General features: G+C 52.1%; 3 protein-coding genes across 3 annotated transcripts; all 3 read left to right on the top strand.

Moving 5' to 3' along the window:
* Positions 1–1,385: 1,385 nt before the first annotated feature.
* Positions 1,386–2,708, top strand: BX661DRAFT_139996 (ras GEF; the record flags this gene model as incomplete). The annotated part of the gene is made up of 1 exon (XM_051532818.1): positions 1,386–2,708. One exon carries the CDS (start codon positions 1,386–1,388, stop codon positions 2,706–2,708), a length of 1,323 nt encoding a protein of 440 aa, XP_051394682.1.
* A 1,765-nt stretch (positions 2,709–4,473) lies between these two features.
* On the top strand, positions 4,474–11,143 carry BX661DRAFT_51115 (uncharacterized protein). Its single transcript, XM_051539209.1, has 2 exons — positions 4,474–4,546; positions 4,669–11,143. The coding sequence occupies exon 2, from the start codon at positions 4,685–4,687 to the stop codon at positions 11,039–11,041; it is 6,357 nt and encodes a 2,118-aa protein (XP_051394681.1). The 5' UTR covers positions 4,474–4,546; positions 4,669–4,684; the 3' UTR covers positions 11,042–11,143.
* Positions 11,144–12,062: 919 nt separating this feature from the next.
* BX661DRAFT_176933 (uncharacterized protein) lies at positions 12,063–16,448 on the top strand. The gene has a single exon (XM_051534524.1). It carries the CDS (start codon positions 12,374–12,376, stop codon positions 16,334–16,336), a length of 3,963 nt encoding a protein of 1,320 aa, XP_051394680.1. The 5' UTR covers positions 12,063–12,373; the 3' UTR covers positions 16,337–16,448.
* The last annotated feature ends 1,743 nt before the right edge of the window (positions 16,449–18,191 follow it).

Here is an 18,191-nt window from a genome sequence, read left to right as displayed (position 1 = left end):
CGAGCGCCAAGGCAACTGCCGCCGCGAGGAAGCCCGACGAAGCTGAGCAGCAAATGACGGCGACATCGGCTGACGTGCTGCTACAGCTTGACGAGAGCACGCACGAGCTGGCACGCGTCATCCTGGCGCTGGACCGCTTCATGCACAAGATCGAGCGCGCGCACGCTGAAAACGCTGAATCTAGCATTGTGGCCAGTGCGCCACGCCTTGTTGGCTACGCCAAACACCTGGTGGCTGCACTTGCCGTGCTGCTGCAGGTGCTCGACGACTTCGACGCCTTCAGCAGTGCAGTTGTCACAGCCGCTGAGAATGACGACCCTGATGCCGCGCTGACCGGCCCAGCCACGCTGATTGCGACCACGATGGACGCGCTGCGTATCAGCCGTGCCCGCGTCAACGATAGCGTCGGCTTCCTGGTGGCCGCCGCGCAGGACTTTTCTGAGAGCGTATATGTATGCCACATGGATGTTGATGCCGACGCTGAAGACGAAGAAGAGGATGTCGAGATTCCGGCCGACGACAGTGCTATGGCCCACGTTCCGCCGGCCGACCGCGTGCTCAGCGCGCTGACAAACGTCGAAGAAGCGCTACAGGCGCTCAACCACAATGCCATGGCGCTGCACATTTCTGCCAAGCGCGTCATTGAGGCCTGCGACGTGTGCGACCTGCGTGTACTGTGGCTGCGCGTCGCCAAGTACCATGCTGCGCCAAACACCCTAGCCAGCGTGCCTGGCGGCCCTGGCGCCACGCTCTCCGGGACGGCCACGTCGAAGCAGCCAGCCAGCCGGTACGGGTACCGCCGCTCGTCGTCGCTGCCGCAACTGCGCCGCCAAAATCTGCTACCCCCACCTCCCGGATCGGCGCTTCCGATTGGCAAGCACAATCTGCTAGCTTTGGCTGCCGCCGCCGCCAGCTCGCGCCCGCGCGCGGACACCATCGACACGTCTGACGCGATGCCCGTGCATCTTGCGCGCCGCACCGACTCCGATGCCCTCGCAGACGACGACTCTGACGGCGCGTACTCGCAGGCCTTCCGCGACGCGCGCGTCAAGGACAAGCTCAACCGCTTCTTTGGAGACGACCCCGCGACCTTTGCCTCGCCGGGTTCTCAGTCGCGCCGTCCCGCGCACCTCGAGGACCTCAGTATCACGCCTGTCGGCTCCCACCAGCCCGACTCATCGCGCACACCCACGCGCACTATGTCGGGCTACGGCGACGAGCCATCATCCGCCCGCGCTGGCTCTATCATGTCTAGCCGCTCGTCCACCGCGCCTTCCACCAAGGGCATTGCCGCCGCGAACGGCTCGACGGCGTCGCCCGCCCCCAACGAATCACAGCAGCACCAGACGCCGTGGTACCTCGGCTATGACTACACGCCTGAGGAGATGATTCTGACCGCTGATGGCCAAGTCAAGGGCAGCACGCTGACCGCGCTGATCGAGCGCCTTGTCGCTCATGATGTGTCGGACAGCAACTTTGTCACTACTTTCTTGCTGACCTACCACTCGTTCACAACCACGCCCGAGCTTTTTGACGGCCTTTTCCGCCGCTTCCTGATCCAGCCGCCGCTCGGCCTCACGGAAATCGAGCTGGCCGACTGGACTGACCGCAAGCTTAAGCCCGTCCGCCTGCGTGTCTACAACTTTTTCAAGACCTGGCTTGAGCAGCACTACATCGAGCAGGTCGAGGGCGATCCTGTTGCCCTCGAGATGCTGCGCGAGTTTGCGTGCACCACAATGGCCGAGCACATGTCCAAGGCTGCCGAGCAGCTGGTGCGCCTTATCGATAAGCGTCGTGCCTCGCAGGGGGGTCTGCGCAAGATGGTGCCAAACATGCCCAACGCCGCTCCGGCGCCCATCCTGCCGCGCTCGCTCTCGCGCCTGCGCCTGATGGACATCAACCCCCAGGAGCTGGCCCGCCAGTTTACTCTTATCGACTCAAACCTCTTCAACAAGGTGCGCCCGATCGAGTGCCTGAAGACCGCCTGGTCGCGCAAACCCGGAGACCCCAAAGCCTTCAACGGCCTCAACACTGAGATTGCTGTCAATGTCAAAGCCATGAGCACGCTCAGCACGCAGACCACCCTGTGGGTCACTGCCAACATTCTGCTTGAGCACGAGATCAAGCGCCGCGCTGCTGTCATCAAGTACTTTATCAGCTTTGCCGAGCACTGCCGCAACCTGAACAATTTCAATACGCTGATGAGTGTGCTTGGCGCCCTAACGTCAGTCCCCGTTGAGCGCCTTACCCGCACGTGGCAGGCTGTTCACCAAAAGTCGCTCGTCGCCTACAACACGCTTAAGCAGATAATGCGCACGGACCGCAATTTTGCCGAGTACCGCGACTCGCTGCACTCTTGCAATCCTCCTGCAATTCCCTTTGTTGGTGTCTACCTGCAGGATCTGACTTTTATCGAAGACGGCAATGATGATATGATTCCCAGCTCCCGCCTGATCAACTTTGCCAAACGTCAGCGCACTTCCAAGACTATTCGTGATCTGCAGCAGTTTCAGAACATCCCTTACAACCTCACCCCTGTCGCTGAGATCCAGGACTGGCTGCTCAAGCGCCTTGAGGAGCTGTGCCCCAATGGCCAGAGCTCTGACCGCCTCGTTGAGGAGTTCTGGAAGATGAGTACCACGCTGGAGCCGAAGGAAAAGGACAGTGAGCGCGTATTGCGTCTGCTCAAGGAGTCGGGTTTCCTCTAATCAAAACAAACATTCAAACAAACATAATCCTCCTTTCCCTTTTTTGGGGGTTTTGGAGTGCAAAACTCCATTCATATTTTTTTGGTCAACCGCTCGTATATTTTGGTTGTCTGTCAATTTTTCATACTCTTTTTGGCGATTTTTCTTGAAAGTTTTTTATTGAGTTCGTTGGCTGCAATATTTGTTTTTTACTTGTAAAAAGTGAAAATATGTCACGGGGAATGACATATTTATACATTTGTTTTGCACCATTTCCCTCTAACCTAAGTCTTCTCTACTATGTTTGATACACAAAGAAGCACACGAATGCGCGATTTGGTCTAATTAATCAGTTCAGATATAAAAGGAAAGGGAGCCAAGCGATGCTGTATGTTTTTTAGCAGCTGAATGTTTGAGCTTTGTCGAGGTTGTCGGATCGAAGGCAGAAGTTTAAAGAAATATTGTACTAATAGCGATTTTCAAAATTATTGCAACTATGAAGCTATAGTTTGCCTGGTTGCTTGCTTGCGTTTGTTGTTTCTGCTGCTGCTGCTTCTTTTTTACTTTGTCTACGAAAAGCCGATATTTGGTTGGTATTATAAAATAAACTAAAAGTCAACATAGTAAAAATGGAAGAATCACTCACTGGAGTGGGTGTCATGTCACTTATCTTTTCGGGATCCATAGATACTAGATAATTACTAGCCATTTTAAGCTGCGCTTCTAATGTGTTGCAAGTTAGTTCAGATAATGTAACTATAAAAGAAGTGCACTCAGGAATAGTTAGCAGCACTATTTCAACTATTCGAGCAAAAAATGTAATTTCCAAAGTTTACAAATGTGTTTTGTAAACCACTCGACTAGTGTTGTAAATAATTGGCTTACAATTTTATTACTGAATTATTGTTTCGCAGCTCACTCAAAAAACAGTATTCACAATCACACGATTGATTTATAACCCCAGAAAGCTCATAAAACGAGGTACGATACTTCACAGAATTCAGAGCCAGCGCTCAAGGGCAAGACCAAGGCCGCTATCCAGTCCAGCACCAAGTTCAGGTGTTGGAACCGTGGCATTGCATTGGTGTGCAACCTCATTATGATATTTCTATATCATCGCGCATTTTTAGAGTGCCACCCAGCTTTCAAACACCCTGCTAGACTGCCAATTGATCCGAATGCCACGCCCAAGACAGACGCTGCTACAAAGCGCAACAATAATAGATAGTGTTCATCGTTTTCCTCAACATCAAGGGAGCTGTTACTATACTTACTACCTGAAGGCTCGATCCTCATTGGGTAAAACCAGTGACTACGAAATGGATGGAGGGCTTCTTTCCAAAACTCACCAATAATAATAAAAACTATTATTTTCTCGATTTCTCCATCCTCCCTAAATTTAAACAAAAATCATTTTAATTTGTTGATTTTTATTTGGCAGATCATGCCACACCAATCTGCCGGATCAACAAAAAAACATTTCTTTTTTTTTGTGCAGTTTTCAACTTGGCAGCGGCAGAAGCACCCTTTTTTTTGCAAGTTTGCAAAGAGCGCTGGATTCTTGTCAAGACCAAAGTAAAAAATATTTTTTCTTTTCAACTGGCCGACTGTTTCTCTCTTTGTTTTATGCCGTTTTTGTTTTCATTACTCTCTCTATATTTTTTTTTGCTCTCTTGAATCGATCATCACCTTTATAATCCCCGTCTGCGACCGTATTACTCGTAGCAGTTGTTATTTAGAACAAACAAGCAAATACTTGCAAAGGCCTGGTCTCTTTTTATTTTTTTATTTTTTTGTGTACACACACGCTCTTGCCGTCATCCACAGAGCTTGGTTTTACAATATATATATATATAAAGGTACAGTATCTCTGTCATTGGACCTGAATCAGACGCTCATATGCCCAGTTGGAGGATCATTCGCGTACTTCAACGATTTCACTACTAATACATATACATTATCTGCTATTCACACAATCTAGATCCACATCAGCAACAATGGCCGGAAAGAAAAGCGATACGAATAACCAAAAGCACGAAAAGGCTGACGCCTCTGTGTCTGCAGCAGCCCCGAGCAAGGCATCCACCAAAAATAAGCAACAGTCTTCTGCTGAAGTCATCACTGACTTTCCCCGCGGTGGCTCGAGCGGCCTGACACCCCTTGAGTTCCGCGAAGTCTCTCGGCAGGCCGAACGCGAGGTTCTTTTTACTGATGGCGTTATCAGCAGCCAGGCCGACAAAAAGAAGCGCCGTCACGACATTGGCAGCGACAACGAATCTGCGGCGACCACCACCGGTGATAAGAAAAAGTCAAAAAAGAAGAGCAAGAAGCTCGCTGACGCAGGTGCCGACGCCGATATTGATAAGGTCAACCCAGTTGAGCATCTGTCTTTTAAAAAGCTTGCAAAGGGCGCTCTGATTTTGGGCTGCGTCGCTGCTGTCCAGGATCTTCAGCTGCGCATATCGCTGCCCAACGGCCTGATCGGCAGTGTGCCCATCACATCCATATCTCCCGAGCTCACCGCACTGGTCGAAAAGGCAGCCGAGGACGATGAGGATTCTATGGATGTCGACTCGGAAGAGGGAGAGGAGAACGATCCGCTCAATCTGAGATCTCGGTTCTTTGTTGGGCAGCTTGTAAAGTGTGTCATCACTGAGCTCGGTGACTCCACCCCAGCCAGCAAGAAGAAGCCCAAGTCCAAAGCAGCCACTACTCGCATTGAGTTGACGCTGATGCCGGAGGAGATCAACAACCGCATCGACATTGAGGACATGTGCGAAGGATTGATCCTGACTGCCAGCGTCAAGAGCGTCGAGGACCGCGGCTACGTCCTCAACACTGGTCTTCCCGGAGACAACATTACCGCTTTTCTGCCGACAGAGGCTGCCCAAGCCTGGCTGGACCGCTGGATGCCTCAATCCACCGAGCTCAAGGTTGGCCAGCTGGTCGAAGCCTCTATCACCAATGTCACCGACAACCACCGCACTCTGCGTGTCACCCTTGATCCCGCCGTCGTGGGCCAGTCGCTTGTCAAGGACACCTACAGGACCATGGCTTCGGTGCAGCCCGGTCAGCTTGTCTCAGCAAACATCATGAAGATCTGGGACCGCGGCCTGTCTATGCGCTTCATGGGCTTCTACGACTGTACTGCGGATTTGACCGGAATTGGCATGCTCGATGCGCGCGACAGCAAGGATGTTGAGAAGAGTTTCAAGCTTGGCCAAACTATCTCTGTGCGTGTGGTCTACGTCTCGCTGACCGCAGCTGCGAAGATAATTATTGTGTCCGCCCTGCCGCACATTACCGCGTTCACCCCGCGCCCCGCCCTCACCTGCTTTGAGCTCCCCGAAGCTGCGCGCCTGGCCACAGGCATCAGCGATACGGAGTTTGTCCCCGGCACAGACGAAAAGCTCTGGCCTATCCCCTACGGCACGATCATCAATGACTGTGTTGTCGCCAATATTGTCTCTAACCTTGGTCTCGTTTTGCAAATCCCCGGCGCCCTGTCGGTTCGCGCGTTTGTGCCTGCCGCGTATCTTGTCGAAGATGGCGACGCAGCGCCCACGCTTAACCGCCACATTGGTCGCTTCCGCATTGAAACTCGCCATCGCGCGCGTGTTATCGGCTACGACGCCATGGACGCTGTCATCCGCGTCTCGCTGCGGCCGTCTGTTGTCGACGAAAAGTATTTTACTATTAACGACGTGTTCCCCGGCGCCATTATCAACGGCACTGTCAAGCGTCTTTTGGACAAGGGTGCTGAGGTTGTTATTTCGTCGAACCTGATTGGATTTGCACACAAGCAGGAGCTGTCTGACACCAAGCTCAAGCACCCCGAGCTCCAGTTTAAGGCCGAGAAGAAGGTGACTTGCCGCGTGCTCAAGATCTTGCATGAGAAGCGCAGCGTTCTACTGACCTGCCGCAAGAGCTTGGTCCAGTCCAAGCTGCCCACTGTCTTTGGCTATACCGAGGCCGAGGGCGCCGTGCCCGGCACAATCACTATGGCCACCGTTGATCGCCTTGTTGCCGGCGGCGCCGTTATCAACTTTTACCAGGGTGCCCACGGCTTTGTGCCCACTGGCACTAAGCAGCTGGCGGTTGGCCAGGCGGTCAAATGCCGCATTCTGTCAGCCAACGCCGAGAAGCGTCGCATTTCAGCCACCCTCGACGTCGATGAGAATTCCGAGCTGTCCGAGCTGGTGGATAGGTCGAAGATCAGGGCAAATAATGAGTTTAGCACCGACCTATCGCAAGTGACTACGGGCCAGGTTGTCGGTGGCTCAGTCACCCGCGTTGCCGATGGCTATGTTACCGTCCGTCTTGATGGCAGCAACCTGCGCGCCTCGATGTCTGTGGCCCACCTCAGCGACCACCGCGGCACTATTTTGGATAAGATTGTTGCGCGCACGATCGAAGGCACCCGCCTGCCTGAGCTTGTCATCACGAGCATCGTTGAGAAGAGGGGCCGCATTGCTGTCAGCGCCAAGCCTGCCCTGATTAAGGCCGCTAAGGCTGGTAACCTGCCTGCCACTGCCAATGATATCACTGTCGGCCAGACGATGGTGGGCTGGATCAGCAACACCGCCACGTTTGGCGTCTTTGTCAACTTCCCCGGGATGATCACCGCTCTGGCCCCGCTCGACATGCTGGCTGACCGCTACGTCGCGGCTCCTAGCGATCTGTTCTTTAAGGACCAGACCGTCATTGCCTCGGTGGTCGGCATCGATGAGTCTGAAGACGGAAACAAGGTGCGCGTTGCGCTCAAGAGCTCAGTTGTCGACACGGCGGCCACTGGCTTCCTCGGCGCTGCTGACTACTTGCTCGGCTATTTCAACGAGATCGAGAGCGCTGCGGGCTCGTCGGCCTTCGATTGCATCGGTGCCCAGGCTCTGGTCACTGTCAAGCAGAAGCACCCCTACGGACTGGTTGTTTCTCCCGCCAGCGGCGGCAAGCTCTCGGAGTCGTCGTCGGGCTTTATTACCATCAACCAGGCTAAGGATCGCATTGATGAGTGCTCCGAAGGCACGACCGTTGCGGCCTGCGTGCTGGACGTTGACGCCGAGAAGAACATTGTCGATTTTTCACTGCGCAGCGTCCTTGTGTCCGAGGCATCCGGCCTTGAGGACGCGTCAAAGGCCAACGGCAGCGTCTCCGCGGACAAGAAGATGGCCAAGTTGCAGGCCAAGATTGACGCCAAGATCGACACCAGCCGCAAGGGCCTGCGGGAGGCGGTGAAGAAGAGCCAGGAGACCCAGCTTGTCATTGAGATCGTCAAGGAGGACTACTTGGTCCTTTCGATGCCTCTGTTTGGTAACACCATTGCCTTTGCAGCCACAAAGTCCTACAACGACTGCTCCAAGCCCTTCATGCGCTTCAAGGTTGGCCAGCGCCTGAACGGCACTCCTGTGCGCGCTGCGGCCGAGGGCAAGCGCACGCTGGTTCTGCTGCAGCGCGGATCCGACAGACTGTCTGAAGAGGGCTCGGGCAATGGCGACAAGGCCAAGCGCGCGGCTGTCAAGCCTGTTGACTCAGCAATCAACTTCTTTGAGGACTACCAGCCCGGCGTCATGACAAAGGCTATTGTCAGCGGCATCAAGGGCGGACAGGCCAACCTGAACCTTGCCTCGAATGTCAAGGGCCGTCTGCACATCACTGAGCTCCTGGACGACTATGCCGCGGTTGCTGATGCCAAGTCTCCTGCCGATGTGTTCGCTGCTGCCGGCGTTCGCGTGGGTATGACCATCGATGTCAAGGTTCTTGGCTGGCACGATGCCAAGGTTTATAAGTTCCTGCCGATCACGCATCGCGCATCGCCCATGAAGACGGTAATTGAGACCACGGTCAAGCCCTCTGAGATGGCCACTGAGTCGGGCAAAGTGCTCACAAACGACATTCGTCTCGCCACCCCGAAGACCATCGCGGCTGGACAGGTTATCCACGGATTTGTCAAGGGCATTTTGGAGGCTAGCGGCTCGCGCACCGCCTCAGTGATGGTCATGCTTGGCCTGTCGCTCATCGGATATATGCCCATTCTGGCCGCAACCAGCAGCTACAAGGTTGCGACGCACCCCGGTCGCTTCTTTATCCCTGGCATGCCCATCAAGGTCCAGGTCGCAGCTGTGGACTCCAACGGCAAGTCAGTCACTGTTGTCCCCCACGGCAACTACATTGCCAATGTCGAAAAGCCCCTGTCTTCGATCAAGCAGCTTGTGCCTGGAGCCCACGTTGTCACATCGGTGACTGCCATCAACCCATCGGCCATCTTCACCGGGTTCAGCCTGGTGCTCACTGAAGGCGAGGACAACCTGCCCCGCGTTGTGCATGTCCATGGCAACATTAGCCAGTTTGACGTCTCTGACAAGCTCACGGCTACGCCATTCAAGGATTTCACTAAGGGTAAACTTCTCGACGCCGTTGTCGTCAGCGTGGAGAATAGCGAAACTCCCGAAAACATGAGGGCCATCCTGTCGCTGCGCCAGTCGGCCCTCACCCCTGAAAAATACACGCCTAGTGATATTGCGGACCCTGTCATCGGTTCTGCCGCTGATGTGTCTCATGGACAGATTGTTCATGGGTTTATCAAACAGACCAGCGAGATCGGGTGCTTCATTGTTATTGGTCGCAACATGTCTGGTCGCGCCATCATTAGTGAGCTCTCTGACGAGTACGTTCGCGATGTCAAGGCCGCCTTCCCTCCTGGAAAGTTTGTCACCGCCGCGGTTATTGACAGCAACCACTCTGCAAACAAGATCTCCCTATCCCTCCGCGCCTCGCGTGTTGGCGGCATCGCCGGCACCGATGGTGACAAGCTGCGCCGTCTGGATCAGATCAACATTGGCGAGACCCTCAAGGGCACGATCACTCGCATTGAGGACTACGGTGTCTTCATCAAGCCCGACAACTCCTTTGTCACCGGCCTATGCTACTTGCGCGAGATTGCTGACAGCGATGTGCCGGTCAACCCTAAGACGCTGTACGAGCTGGGCGACCGCGTTCTCGCCAAGGTTCTCAAGGTCGATGCTTCTGCCAACCGTCTTGCGCTGGGCCTCAAGGCCTCGTATTTTGCCAAGGAGGATGGCGACGACAGCGACGACGAGGATGATGAGATTGAGGAGTCGGATGATGAGAATGAGACGAGCAACGCCGAGTCTGCTGACGAGGACACTGAGAGCGACGAGGACGAGGAGTCGGATGACGATGAGAATGTGAACGACAGCGATGTTATCGTGCCTGATTCTGACTCTGATGCTGAGTCTGGCTCGGACTCTGACTCTGACTCTGACGTTGAGATGGAGGATGTTTCGAAGCCCGCGTTGGCCGTCTCCGGCGGATTCCAGTGGGAGGAGGACAGCAACGATGAGGCCGAGCGCGACTCTGCTGCCGGCAGCGACTCTGACAGTGACGACTCTTCCGACGACGAGAACGACGAGGCCCAGCAGCAAAAGAAGAAGACCAAGCGCTCCAAGTTGCAAAAGATCTCCCAGGACATCACCGCTGAACTCTCCGAGCAGGCTCCCACTAGCTCCTCGCACTTTGAGCGCTTGATCGTCGGGTCGCCCAACTCGTCGTTTGTGTGGCTGCAGTTCATGGCCTACTATCTGGGACTGTCCGAGGTCGACCAGGCACGCGCGGTCGCTGAGCGCGCGTTGAAGACCATTTTGCCGAGCGAGGAGCAAGAGAAGATGAACGTGTGGGTGGCCCTTTTGAACCTCGAGCACCGGTTCGGCACTAAGAGCACGCTCGATGAGGTGCTGAAGCGCACTGTTCAGTTCATGAACCCCAAGCACGTGTACTTGCAGATGGCCAAGATTTACGAGAGGGCGGACCAGTTTGCTGAGGCTGAGAGCATGCATAGGGTTGCCATCACCAAGTTCGCGGGATCCTGCAAGGTGTGGGTTCTGTTTGGTCTGTTTTATCTCAAGAACAACAAGGTCGCCGAGTCCCGCGACCTGCTGGCTCGCGCCCTCAAGTCGCTGCCTAAACGCAAGCACATCAAGGCCATCACACAGTTTGGTCAGATGGAGTTCAAGCACGGCGAGCCCGAGCGCGGAAGAACCGTGTTTGAGGGCATTCTGGGCACGTACCCCAAGCGCGTCGATCTGTGGTCAGTCTACCTGGACATGGAGGTCAAGGCGGTGACCATCCACGGCCTGGACGAGTCGGACAAGAGTGGCCGCTGCTGGGACGCCACGCGCAACCTATTTGCGCGCGTCACCTCGATGAAGCACTCTTCGAAGAAGATGAAGTTCTTCTTTAAGAAGTGGCTGGCCTTTGAGAAGATGCACGGCTCGGACGACACTATCGAACATGTGAAGGAAAAGGCTCTCGAGTATGTCAACTCACTGAGCTCGTAATATGTTCAGATATTTTGGTATTATGTTTTTTCGTTTCATTCTATTTGTTTTAATTTAGCTTAGCTTAGCTTTAAACCTCTCATTTTGGCTTCAACTTTATCGTGTGCAACCCTCGCTTGCAAGTTTACAACTGGCCGTGCATTTTAATCTACTAAATGTTGTGCAGCACAACAGAATATTTGAGCGGATGGGGGAGCTGGAGCTATTCTGTTTGCGTGGGCGCCACATGAAAAACCACTGCTGAAACTGACTTCAGTTGCAGCCAACCGAGATAAAAAAACCTCTCCCTCCTTTGTTTGTTTTCTCATTCACAGAAATGAAAGTGCACTCGGTTTTGGCTGTTTCTGTCTATGCTGCTTGTCCTGGATGCAGCCTTGTTTTTGGTAGTCCGCTATTTGTCATTATTTTTCATTTTTCATTTCTCTTCACAGCTTTTGTATTTTTAAGACATCTTTACGTTCACGTTCACTTCATCCTTGATCATCTGCATTTATATATATATATCAATTTTTGTCTTCTTTTTCCTCATCTAAAATCAAACTCTGCGCTTAAACATACAAACAAATTGATTCGTCCGTCAACCGCATGCTGGGCGAATCGCAACAAAAGCCCCAAAGGCTTGCTCCCGGGATAGGACCCAGGAATCTAGACATCAGACAAGCGCTGGCAACAGACCTAGTGGCCAATCGAATGTCTATGGCCAGCCAGCAGCATAGACGAAAGGCAGTGCAATATACTCCTGCGCGCGTGTCTGCTCAGCAAGGTAAACTTGATAATTGTTGTTAGCGTGCTCCGAATATACACCCTGCGCACATGTTTACAACACGTGGTCTGACCCTGGAACAGGAATGCCTCGGACCGCGGGCTGGCTTCCAGCCTGTGTGCCAATCCCAAAATGAAAATTTAAACCAAGACAAGAATAGACGGAGACTAAATTAATCGAGAGTACACCAAATTGCGTAAAGCCTATGTTGATCACCCACCAATCCTTTTCGCGCCAGGGAAGCCCTAAAAAAGATCGCCGATGTTTTCTTTTTCCCCCACTCTGTTTTTCTATGTCAAAAAAAGCAAACATGAAAAGCAGGTGGGGGGAAACTGAGCTTTGGTTGGAACTCAAGCTTGGAGGATATGAGCATCCGAGGCATTTATTTTCCCTGATTTTTCTGCATTGGCTTAAACCTTTGCAATGGTTTCATTTGCTGGCCAATTTTTCTTCTTTTTTCTAACACCGTACGGCCATGCTGCCACATTTTAATCATATTGACTGGGTTTTCAAAACAATTAGGCACACCAAACAACACAGCCGCGACACACGCCGCATTATATTCGCAGATGCCCGTCTCTGGGGATTACACCCAGCCAAATTATCATCAACCACATCCGTCCATGCAGCGGCATCAGCAGCATCAAACACAACCCCAACTACAACCATTGCACACATACAGTGTGTCACCTGGGGCCACACCACCGCAGAGGGTCGCATCAGACAAACTACACGAATCAGATAATGTTGAAGAGGAGCTGTACCTGAGACGTGTTTCTGTTCTCTACCATGAGCTGTGGAACGGCGACTGGATCGACAGACAGCTATTTGGCAGTGGACCGTTGTCTCTTGGTATCGACGCTACAACTGGCTACATTGGGACTGGGGATTCGTTTCTTGGAGAGCTGGGGGCCACAACAACCACACAAACAATCGGTATTATCGACACTATCGACGCAGACACAACAATGCCGCAGACCGCAGACAACAGCGCCAGCACGAGCATTAAAGCTGTAGATAATGAACAGGAGCTGCCATCAAAAGTATCGACGGATGCCCAAACAATAGTCGGAACAACCGCTCAGTCTGCCAATTGCCTCCCTCAAACGAGCTCTAGAATCCCAAGCGGCGACATCCATGCAGAAAAGCAGCGCGTGCGTTTTCCGGAACTCCAGACCTCGTGGTGCTCGCTTGGCGACGAGACATGTGCTGAGCAGGATAGCCCTGTGCTGGCACCTATCCGCGATTCCGCGCCTGTCTCTATATTTTCCTCGTCGGATTTGGTGGACGCCCTTGTAGGGACTGTCCACCGACTAGAGGACGATAAGCAACTTTTGCAGCGCAAGAGGTGGAGCGTGATAAAGGAGCTGGCAATCACTGAAGCGCACTATCTGCGTGACCTCCTGCTTTTGCGGGCTGTATTTTATGAGCCACTGGCCGGACCGTCGGGAAATGGGCTGCTGCGCTCAGAGGACATACGCGTTGTATTTGGCAATCTCGATGAGGTGATCGACTGCACGCGGTCGTTTATTGAATACCTGACAGTTGCGGTTGTGTACGAGGCAAACCGATGCTGTGCCCTGAGCGATGGCGAGATCCAGAGCAGCGGCCCCAGTTACGAGTACGAGGACAAGCCAGAGAGGCGCTCGGCCATGCAGATGCAGTGGAACCCGCCCAAACACGCAGCAGGCCATACTGAATTGGCTCATCCACCAGCAGGTTTTGGTACCAAAGCCAACGAAGTTGGGCTGAGGAGCAGCGCGTGGGCCGAAATATCCATTGCGCAGGCGTTTTTGCTCACGTCTCAGCGGATGGAACGTGTGTACTCCGAGTACTGCCACACATTTGAAGCTGCGACCCAGAGGCTCGTTGAAATTAAGCATGTGGCCTCGACGGTCTCTATCAATGCCCTGATGTCAAGCACCATGCCGACGATGCCAATCACTACGTATCACCAAGTACCACTGGTAAACTCGCCGTTCGCTGAACCGTCCAAGGGCTTGCGCCTGACGAACGGCGTTTTTCCTAATTTTTCTGGCAGTGGTGCCAGCGCCAGAGGCAGCGGGAATGTTGCCAACAGCGGCATTGCTTCGGGAAACAGCAATTTGAACGTTCAACTGGAGCGATGGGACCCGGAGGATGTGTACTCGGCCATGGTCTATCAGTTTTTGGTCGAACAGGCCCAGCTTCTGGCTGGGAAAACGACCAGCTGGGACCTGTCCTCGCTGCTTATCAAGCCAGTTCAGCGAATCCTTAAATACCCGCTGCTCATTCGGAGCCTGCTTAGTTTGACCAGGGTTCACACGTCCGACCATGGCCAACTTGAGAAGGCGGCCCAGACGATTGAGGGCATTGCCGAGAACATCAATTCAGTCAACAGTACAGCTGGCTTGCGCATCTCGACAGCGACCAGCGCGTCAGTAGGCTCAGCGCCCAATGACGACAACCAGAACCGCATTACGCGCGAGCTGCGTCGTGTGCTTCGCCGCCGGCCGGGAAATCTCGGACATCCGCATTCAAAATCAATCCCAGACAACGTCACATCGGCTCGGCAGCGCCTAACCATGCGGCCGAAGAGCCGCAGTAAGGACTCTGCAGAGCCACCCATGGGGGTAGGTGGAGTAAGCGGCAACACGTCTTCCAGCGTGGTTGAGACGCTGGTTGAGCAGCACGAGCTTCGCATATCCGAGCTTATTCGCAGCCTGCGGCAGTGGGAGAGCAACCTGGGCTCAATGCTGTCCCAACAGGTAGCACTAGCTGGGCGCTGGCGTGACTTCTACACCCTATCGGCCAGGGACACTGGGAGCATAACTGCAGCAGAAACGCATTTTAATATCCTGTCGACAGAAGGTTGTGTTCAGTCCGGTGGTAAGCCGCTTGATGCCGATGGGATGGTCTACCGAGAGTACAGTTTGCACCAGCAGCAGCCGACGCAGAATGTACGTTACTCCTACACCGGGTGCCTGTATAACGACCAGCTTGGGCCGCGGGCGAGCAAGTCATACAACATGCTACGCGCGCACTCGAGCTTTGTGGAATTGGACATCAACTTGCCGGAGACCACACCAGCAACTCAAACCCCGGATAACTATAACACTGCCAGCAGCAATATATGTACCAGCAAATCGGAATGGCAATCGCTCAAGAGGGGTCGTGTTGTTCAGTACCATGCAGCCCTGGAGAAAGTATACAAGTCCGTGTACCCCAGGCTGATATGCAATGCGCTACTCTCTAATATCTACCCGGTGCTGAACTCCCTGCTTCAGGTGTACAGTGACGGACCGCGCAGAATTCTAAGTGAAATAACGCGGATATCCAATTTGAGCGACCTGTATCAACATCCTTCTTCGGACTGCGGCGAGGATCGGGTAGTCGTTCTTCACAATGCGCTGGCCGCCGATCTTCCAAAGCTCTTTGAGCATGAGCGAACTATTGTGCGCTTGTTGGCCGAGCGCATAGTCACACTGAAGCACGAATTTTACCTTGAGACAAGCGATATTTTGTCTGCTGCACGCGGCGACATTGACTTTAATATTAGCCTCACAGATAGCGTCCCTTTTGCCGACGTGACCAGCAGGATTTCAAGCTTGGCAGATCTTTCCACCCGTGCGCAGACACCCGGGCTTCTGACATCCTTGAAGCAGTCCCCGGGAACCACGAGCCATAGCGAGCGTATGAAGGCCATATTCGAAAAGCAAATTTACGAGCCAATCGACCTTGGACTGGGCCAAAGCTTGCCTTCTGCTGCGGACCATACTAGTCAAATACAGTCTGGCATATGTCTGCTGGCGCAGGACGTCGGTAGCCGCAGCTCGGCTCACTATCCGTTGAAAGACCGCTGGCGCGAGAGCACTGCAGAGTCCACGTTCAGCCTTGACTCGCTGTCCGACAGCAGCATTGTCCTTAACGAATGCCCAAATGTGTCTATGTTTGAGGCGACGCCCCCTGGTGTAGCTCGCGCAAAGCAAATCCTGCCAGGGTACGGTGGCGGTAGCTACCCGACACTCTTAATATCTGCTAGCCGAAACGCCACTACGTTCCAGTCAGAAGGCAGCGACGCATTGGATAACGACGGCATGTCAAGACCCCTGACGGCCAAGCCCCGTCGCAAAAAGTCAAGCGGCTTTATCGACCGGATTTCCAATTTTAAACCAGGTCGAGCGGTGCGCACCCACTTGGGACTTTCCCAGACTAATAGCCAGTTTACAGACAAAGATTATGGCAGCGCGGATCAAGTCAAGTCGCGTGCGCAGCCTGGATCGAATAGTATTGTTTCGGAGTATAACGAAGGCCTGTTCATTTCCAACAGTCATCGCGTGATGAGTGATATCGGTCTGTGTGGCAGAGATGGTAAGGGGGGCTGGTCTAATGACACTACAAAATACGAGCCGCTGCCATTGGTAAACCACACTCGGTTCAGCAAGGGCTTTGTTGACGAGACATTTCGGTTTTTAACTTTGCGCCAGGACTCAGTGACTGGCACGAGTGACCCTAACGGCGTCTATGCTGTAGAAGAAGGCGTCGACATCTAAATATATTTTTTATGAAATATCAGCCCACCTTTTGTGTGGGCTGGAACTGTGTGGTATACTTTTTCTTTATGGTCTTGTGTAAATTTCAACAAGCTGACTGTCAATTGTTCTGTAAATCATGGGTATCATGGGAGTGTTTGCCAATCACGTCTGGAATATCAAACATGGATCGGCTGTTTAAATATATTAAATATTGGGCGTGGGTGAAACAAAATGTAATTTAACTTCCAAGGAATGTGGTTCCATTTTTTTTTCTAAATTCTACTTTGAAAAAAATGAGGGAAAAACGCATTCACATCCGAAAGAATGGTGTTTCCATGTACTGCTGCTGTGTGGGCAGTACATGGTGGCGCCATAGGCTATGCGCACAACATGTATACAGGCGAACAAAAGCAGTCATGATACATTTCTTGCATTTAAATATGCGTGGCCAATTTCGCACTCGGCATATATTTTTTTGCATACTTACCACTGTTGATTATAATTGGTTTGGAACAGACGAAGTCTCGGCTGAAAGACATCTAAAGGACTCGTTTGACCACGAGCAAGGTTCTTGGGTGGCTTTTGCAAATTAAATGAGAACGGGTGAATGGCGTCATTGATTTGAGAAAAAGGGTTAAAGCAATGTGTTTGGAGATTTTCATATTTAGCGAGTCCAAAATACTGAGTGTTCTGCGTGTTGGCGTGGGGGGGTATCGCTGCTGTGTGATGAAAAATATGCATAACAGGCACTAGCAGCGAGTATCTTAGCATACAAGGTACACGAAAAGTTTGCACAACCCGCAAACCCTCACTGAATAAAAAGATGTAAAAGGCCATTCATTGTCAGCACTGATTTAACAATCACGAATAAAAGACGCATGCGGTCTGTGAGCTCCGAAATTGATTGCAAATAACTTACAATTGCGCCCTTGGCTATATAGCACCTCATGGGTAATATCCATCCGCTTGCCAAGACCGGCCACCAAAACTGATATTGTATTATTTAGAACAGCAAGGCGATGGGGCGGGTGAAACTGACGAGCAGTTCCAGACAATTATTTGCTCAAACACAGATTCCATCACTGCACCTCAAAATTATTTTAGATTTTTCCAGACACAGCCTCCTTTTAAGTCCTTTTTCTTTTTTCTAGCCTTCCGCCTTCAAGAAGAGTAATCCATTTACAAAATATTGCTGGCGCCTTGTCTCAAGGCATCCTTATATTAAACCCCCTGCTTCCTCCCTTTTTCCATTCAGACCTGTACTGGTTTTTTTATTATTATACTATTATTATATCTGTTTTCCTTATCATCACAACTTGACACGCTTGCCATTTCTACAGTCGGACATCACTTTATTTTGTTTTCCTGATTTGCAGTCATATTTTATATTTTACACCACACTTGCTCATTCCATGCCAGTGCCAGACATTAGCAACGTCATTCAGATTTATAGCATTATATTTTTTATTTGAAGCTCATCCATATTACATTTTACATATTTCGCAACATCTCATATTCTAAGCAATACTGGTCATTCCGCTTGCACACATTTGCTGATAATTTCTGTGCGTCATAAAAGCTCGAGGTGCCATTTTCCATTCCCACCGACTCCCTCTTCTTGTTCTGTTTGAGTAAAAACATACGGCGAGCGGAAACAAATTGAAAATAACAGTTGCAGTTGCACTCTCAGTCCCAGGACGAACGCCATCGCACGCAGTAACTCGCAAATATTTTGTTGTTCGGTGTGCTAAGCCTGAATTATCTCTACTCTTCTGCCCTCCCATTTTCATTATTTACTTTTCCTATTTGAGGACAGAATCAAACAGTCTATTTTGTCCTTTATTTTCATTGTTTCTTGTGTACTAGCTGCATT

Source organism: Kickxella alabastrina (genome assembly GCF_025024165.1).
Source record: "Kickxella alabastrina strain RSA 675 chromosome Unknown BX661scaffold_2, whole genome shotgun sequence".
NCBI lineage: Eukaryota > Fungi > Kickxellomycota > Kickxellomycetes > Kickxellales > Kickxellaceae > Kickxella > Kickxella alabastrina.
The sequence above is the reverse complement of the archived record's forward strand: the minus strand, read 5'-3'. Positions and strand labels throughout refer to the sequence as shown.

Bases quoted from the DNA above. Each gene is read 5' to 3' on its own strand.
- BX661DRAFT_51115 (XM_051539209.1), top strand. From the start codon at position 4,685: ATGGCCGGAAAGAAAAGCGATACGAATAACCAAAAGCACGAAAAGGCT.
- BX661DRAFT_176933 (XM_051534524.1), top strand. From the start codon at position 12,374: ATGCCCGTCTCTGGGGATTACACCCAGCCAAATTATCATCAACCACAT.